The sequence below is a fragment of the Odontomachus brunneus genome, unplaced genomic scaffold, assembly GCF_010583005.1.
Source record: "Odontomachus brunneus isolate Ranch 3 - 2012 unplaced genomic scaffold, Obru_v1 Obru_scaffold_021, whole genome shotgun sequence".
NCBI classification, from domain to species: Eukaryota; Metazoa; Arthropoda; class Insecta; order Hymenoptera; family Formicidae; genus Odontomachus; species Odontomachus brunneus.
Window position 1 is genome coordinate 2530751 of NW_022639471.1, and position 5626 is coordinate 2536376.

Genomic DNA, 5626 nt, shown 5'->3' on the forward strand with positions numbered 1-5626 from the left:
GAGAGAGAGAGAGAGAGAGAGAGAGAGAGAGAGAGAGAGAGAGCTGGAGCCAGGTCGAGTGGTAAGACTGCGGATCGTCTTTCCACCCACGATTGATCTGTTTGTCAATCGGGCGGTGCCTTCGTCCGCTGCTCTTCCTCTCTCATTCTCTTTCGCTCTCTCGCGCCTTCTCCGCCACCCTTGTCGAGCACACCCTTTCCTCTTACTCTACGTCATGTCCCTCCGTTCGTGCCTCTCGCACGTTTCCCGATAGGGCGAGGGCCGCCGACCGTGTGCCAACGCCAAAAAAGACCTCTCTCATCCGGATGGCGGAGTGACAGTCACGTCTCTCAGTCGTACGTCCCGCGCATATGGATCGCCGCGGCTTTCTCCCGGGGATAATCGAGAATCGTTGTCGTCTCGTTACAGCGCGCCCGTGAAGGGAAGCTTTCACGGGGTCGCTTTTAACGCCGACGACGTCGTCGCCGTCGCCGCCCGTGCGCGGTCCCTCCCTCGCGTTCCATCTTGCTCCTTTCGCGCCTTCCTGCCGTCACTTTCGACGCGCTTCTTCGCGTCGCTTCTACACTGCGATGCCTCAAAAGAAATTGTTGATTGCGCGATTACGCGTCTCCTTGGAATTCATGAGACGCGTTTGCCGTGCGATCCCTCAGATGCGCGCTTAAAGGCACGCTTTGAAATGGAAGTTTCCCTGTGCTTTTCTCTCTTTCTGCCTCTCCTCCTTTAATACAACCGGTCGGAATTGAACCCACGCATGGGATTTGTTCAGCGAACTGACCGAGAATGAAATGCGCGTTGATGATCAATAAAACAGAGAAGCACCCCACAAGAGACAGAAGAGAGAGAGAAAGAGGGGAGGAGAGAGAAAGAGAGATTCACTCCATCCTCCCTTTCGTGAATTTAACCCCGTGGAAAATTCGAAAGCTCTACACGCGCCCTTAACTCGCGTTACGTGCGTGGCGCGGAGACGTGACGCTGTAAAATTTTGCCGAGAAATCTCGAGTGAGTGCTTCCCTCTTAAAAGCAGCAACAAACGAAATATCGCGGGAACGTGTCCCTGTGTGTTTTTATTATTCGCAGATTCGGCGCACCGGTTGCTCGCGAGCAATGCTCCGGCGAGTGCTTTCCGGAAAGGGTGACGGGACGGGTCAAAGAACTCTAGTATGTCATTGCACAATATTACTAGATGCAAAAAGTCCAAGGCACACACACAAATATATATGTACATATCCGAGACTTTTCTCATAACGGCGTCGGTAGCAATTTTTTTAAAAGGGCTTTTCCATTTTTCCTCTGTATACGATGCAAGGTACAGCCATCAGATTCTTCTTCCTAGAAAATCGTCACGCGATCAAATAATAGCCAATGGTCGATTGCAAATGATAAAGACTAACTGAATCAGAAGTGTGCGTGCGAAGCATTCCGTTGAGAGTACTTTTAGCGAAATGTAAGCGCGATAAAACTCGGGATCGAAAACCCTTTAAATTGCACTCGCGTCGTGGTATTAAAATATTAATTGACTAAAATAATCGGCAAATTAATATTAAAAATTAAAATCAATTTTAATATCCAACACTGCCTGGCCGTCGGTCTCGATATTTTAGTTTTACTTTCGACCTGAATTTTCTAACTTAGTTCTTAGTCAACATTAAGAAGAAGCAGAAGAACATCTATACATTCTAAAGAATCAATGTTGTATAATATATATAAAAACTGAAATTCTACTTAGTACCTTTAAATAGTAGAAAACACATGAAATGACACTTGTAGTTTCTAAAGAAGACTTTTCGGCAAAGTTAGTGGTTAAATAGAATTAAAAGGATTGATATTAGTTTGAGAGTAATCAAGCAGGCGTTGAAAATGGAACACTGAGATGGAAAGTAGGATGAAAATTTCGATTCAGGAATACATGGAAGCTGAAATCCTACTTCTTAGCGCCTCTAATAAATGACAGAAAAAATAAAATACCCTTTGTAAGTTCTAAAGAGCACCCGTCGGCAAAGTTAGTGGGTTAAATAGAATCAAAAGAGGTTCATATAGGTTTCAGAGTATTCAAGTAAGATATATCGAGATCGGGAATGGGATCAAAATTTCCACTAGAGGACCACTCGCCGCGGTATGAAAGTCGTCGCCCGGAACGGGCGAACTCGGTTATTTCAAGATAATCCCGGCTAAAGTCCACGGCCATTCCAAGGACAACCCTAACCGGACAACTCCGGCGAGAAGCATCGACCGTATTGGAGATTAGAAACGCGTCGTGTTTAAAGATAGAGATCGTGCCGTCGAGGGATCGAGCTTTAACCCGCGCTAACGCCGCCGATCACAACGGCTAAACGCGCTTGATGCAGCCGAATGCTCCGTTGTTCTTGTCCTCGCTTAAGCCCAGACTGGTCGGCACTTAAGCTCGCATAATTTTCGTTCTATATATATATATATATATATATATATATGTAACTGACAAGGCAAAATTACTATTCCTTTCTCCCGCGCGAGAAACTCGCGTCGTTTCTGACCATTTGTTCGCACTTTCCACCCTGTGTCCCGCTTTTCCCGCTCGATTCCAAAATTATCGTCGCCGACGAGAGTCCTCGTACAACTCGCGCTTTGCTCGCATTTTAACCTGGATTTCGCGTCGTAGAGGAAACACTCGTCTGCGAGTACGAGGTCGACGAACGTCGACCTTACGTACAAACCGCTTCTCTCTTTCCTTTTTCTCCTTTTCTCCGCCGTGTCGCTGTCCTCGCATGGTGACTTTTTGATTTTCCGCTTGAATGTCATAGACGATACTGAAAATTGCGTGGACCCGGCGGACGCTCATCGACGTTCACTTTAACCGAGCAAGACGAGTGTACGCCGCGACAACGTGTAACTTGATTTTGCATGGAAAATTCACGTCGGCAATTTTGCGAATACACTGTACGCAGTGTCGCTTTGACAAGTTAATTGAGTAATTCCCTTCCTTCGTGACACGTTTTCGTGTAGCAGGAGAGTCGGGCGAAATTGCTGCCTCCGTTTCATCGTGAAGAACAGCCAGGCTGCTCGATTTGAGAAATGATCGCGAGAACCGCTTCGTCCATCGAAAGTCTCCGCGGAGGAAGCGTTCGCTTTCCTTCCCCGCACAGGAAATCACAAGCGCGTGGGTAAGTCGTACAATCGCGCGGTCTCGGGTATCGCGAAAGTTTACTTCTGCGGCTCGCGAATTCGCCATAAGGGCGCGAGGAAAAACACGCTATCTACACGGGCTGCCTGCGGCCTGAACGTTTCGTGTGATAAGCCACACCACGGGGGTGTAATTTACAGGAAGATGAAGTTGCCGTCATGGGAGCTGGTGGTGAACTAGGTTGTTGGCATGTAGTTTAAGCAATAGTCTATGATAGGAACCGTCCGAAACAAGATGCGTTCGGGCGCGACCAGGCGACCAAGTTTACGTAGCACTATAATCTCATGTTGTCCGACAGATCACTGCTTTCGTGATTGGCTCGTGACTTTGGGCGCGGCGCATCGAATCTGCGGCAACGAGAGAAAGAGAGACAGAGAAAGGGAGATAGAGAAGAGTAGAGAGAGAAAAAGAAGTTTCTTTAAAGTGCTAAACCTGCCAAAGACGCAAAATGCGAATCTTTACCCGTTTGCATCAGAAACAGATGTATCTGTTCACTTTATCCAGCCATTATCTACAAAAATGGATCGTGATTTGGTATTAAAGATGGGTCGCGTATTACAAAAAGTAAAGCGCCTTTAAAAATCTCAAATGTCCTGAAAAGTATAAAATAATTTTGATTCAATAAATTATATTCTTATAGTCTATCTACAATCTTATATTATTCCTATATTATTCGTATATAGGAATATATAAATATCATTTATAGGATTATAGGAATATTGTGTCAAGATTATTTCACATTTTTAAGGACTTTAAAGTCTTTAAAGGCGGTTTATTCTTATTAAAATAATATTTTGTTTTGTACTTTTAATTATTTACTAAAAGCCTATTTTTGAAGTTAAAATTGAGAGTTTTAATCATGTATCTTTAGATGTTCTTGGATTTTTAAGAAAGTAAAATGAAATTATCCAATTTCCGGATTATTTGAACAAATGAAATGGATTAAAAATTGTGTACTTTCGATCCGAAAAGCTGAAGATAATAATCGATTTGAATTTAATTCTCTGATTTGAAAATAATTATATATATAAAAATAGTATTCGGCCAATAACCGCGGTTAGCTCCCACAGGCTACAATTTTATTTGTCTCTTTTTTCCATTTTATTACATTTGATATCGATCTGAAAGAAAGAAAAATTCAATAATGTGGGCGTATTTTCCAAAATTTCTGATGCAAATGCGTTAATTGTTTTTTAAATCCGTGGGGAATATATTAGTAGATGAGACGAACGCAAACCTTCGTCACGAAGTGTCGAACAACCCCGAGGACCCTTTTCAATCTCACAACGGGAGATTCTTTCTCGGGATAATCGCAGTTCGATTATATCCGCAAAATTCAATTTCTCGGGCATTGTAAAAAAAAAAGAAAAAGATAATAGAGAAGAAGGAAACGAAAGAATGGGAAGAGAGTCCATCCGCCTCCGTCGTCGTCATAATTAACGGCGCGGTATAATAACGTGCGGGGACTCGGTTAAAAATACACGCACGCGAGCATTAAAACGTAACACAATTTCATTATTTATCACAAAGCGAACTAAACACCTTACCTGTGTTGTTAACCGGATGTCCGCCTCTCACCGGCCAGCCGACGGACGTACTCGCTTTGGACGAGAAGCTGAAGTAGGCCAGGAACTGGGACCGCGTTGTGTTCTCGTTTATTCTGAAACAAGCGCATTTTCAGCATTGTACGGGCCGAGAAGAAGGGGGTGGCGTGTGTATGTGTGTTGTGCTTCGTATGCACGCGTAGCAGCGCCCAGGTTTTATGCGTTGCGACAATAAAAGGAAGCATTAGCGTGATAAATTACTATGGGGTATGGGGTATGGGGTGCCATATCACCGCCGCCGCCACCACCTATACGCATCGCCGCCGTCTAGCGCCCTCGTCCCGGTGTGTGACCTATGCTGGTCATGGTATTTACGGCGGGATCTTGGCGCGCGGCAGGCAAATTTACGGATTCTTTTGAAGTGATATACAGCGAATAACCGCGGGGCCGATGTAGTTCGCGCGATTTATTGCGGCCTGTTTTTGTCGTCATTCCGCATGCGGCTCGTAAATCACACCGGCCGATGCGCGCTTTTATTGACGGCCGCTCTTGCCGGACGCGCCGCGTTTCACCGATAGTCCCGTCAATAAAAAAGCCCTTCGAGAGCGGGCCCCAAGAAATTCGGCAGATATGATGCTGCCGGCGATTCGCGCTGGGAGGAAGAGGCGCGCCCGTACCGTTGTCGGCTGTTATAAATCAGCCGATCGCGCTCGTTTATTTGCGTTATCGGCGATGCGAGTGCGACGGATTTCTTGCGATACACAATATATCGGTAGTTCGCCTAGGTAGCTCTTACCGATCAAATACTTGCTCGTCAAACACTCTCGATTTCAATTTAGAAAGTAATTTTTTTCAATGTAATCTCTCTATACATGACTATCCGGCGTCGCTCGGGTTGTCAAGGGGATGAAATCGGGGGGGGGGG

General features: G+C 45.3%; 2 protein-coding genes across 6 annotated transcripts in view; one reads left to right on the forward strand and one right to left on the reverse strand.

Annotated features, from left to right (window-relative positions):
* LOC116842094 overlaps positions 1-5626 on the reverse strand; it is a 422139-nt gene that overhangs the window by 113346 nt on the left and 303167 nt on the right. For all 3 annotated transcript variants that reach the window (XM_032810806.1, XM_032810807.1, XM_032810805.1), the window contains exon 6: positions 4705-4817. In XM_032810806.1, coding sequence (XP_032666697.1) covers positions 4705-4817 — 113 coding nt within the window. The remainder of the gene's footprint in view (positions 1-4704; positions 4818-5626) is intronic.
* The window catches only part of LOC116842095, a 332290-nt gene that overhangs the window by 96303 nt on the left and 230361 nt on the right, over positions 1-5626 (forward strand). The gene's annotated exons all lie outside the window — the stretch shown is intronic.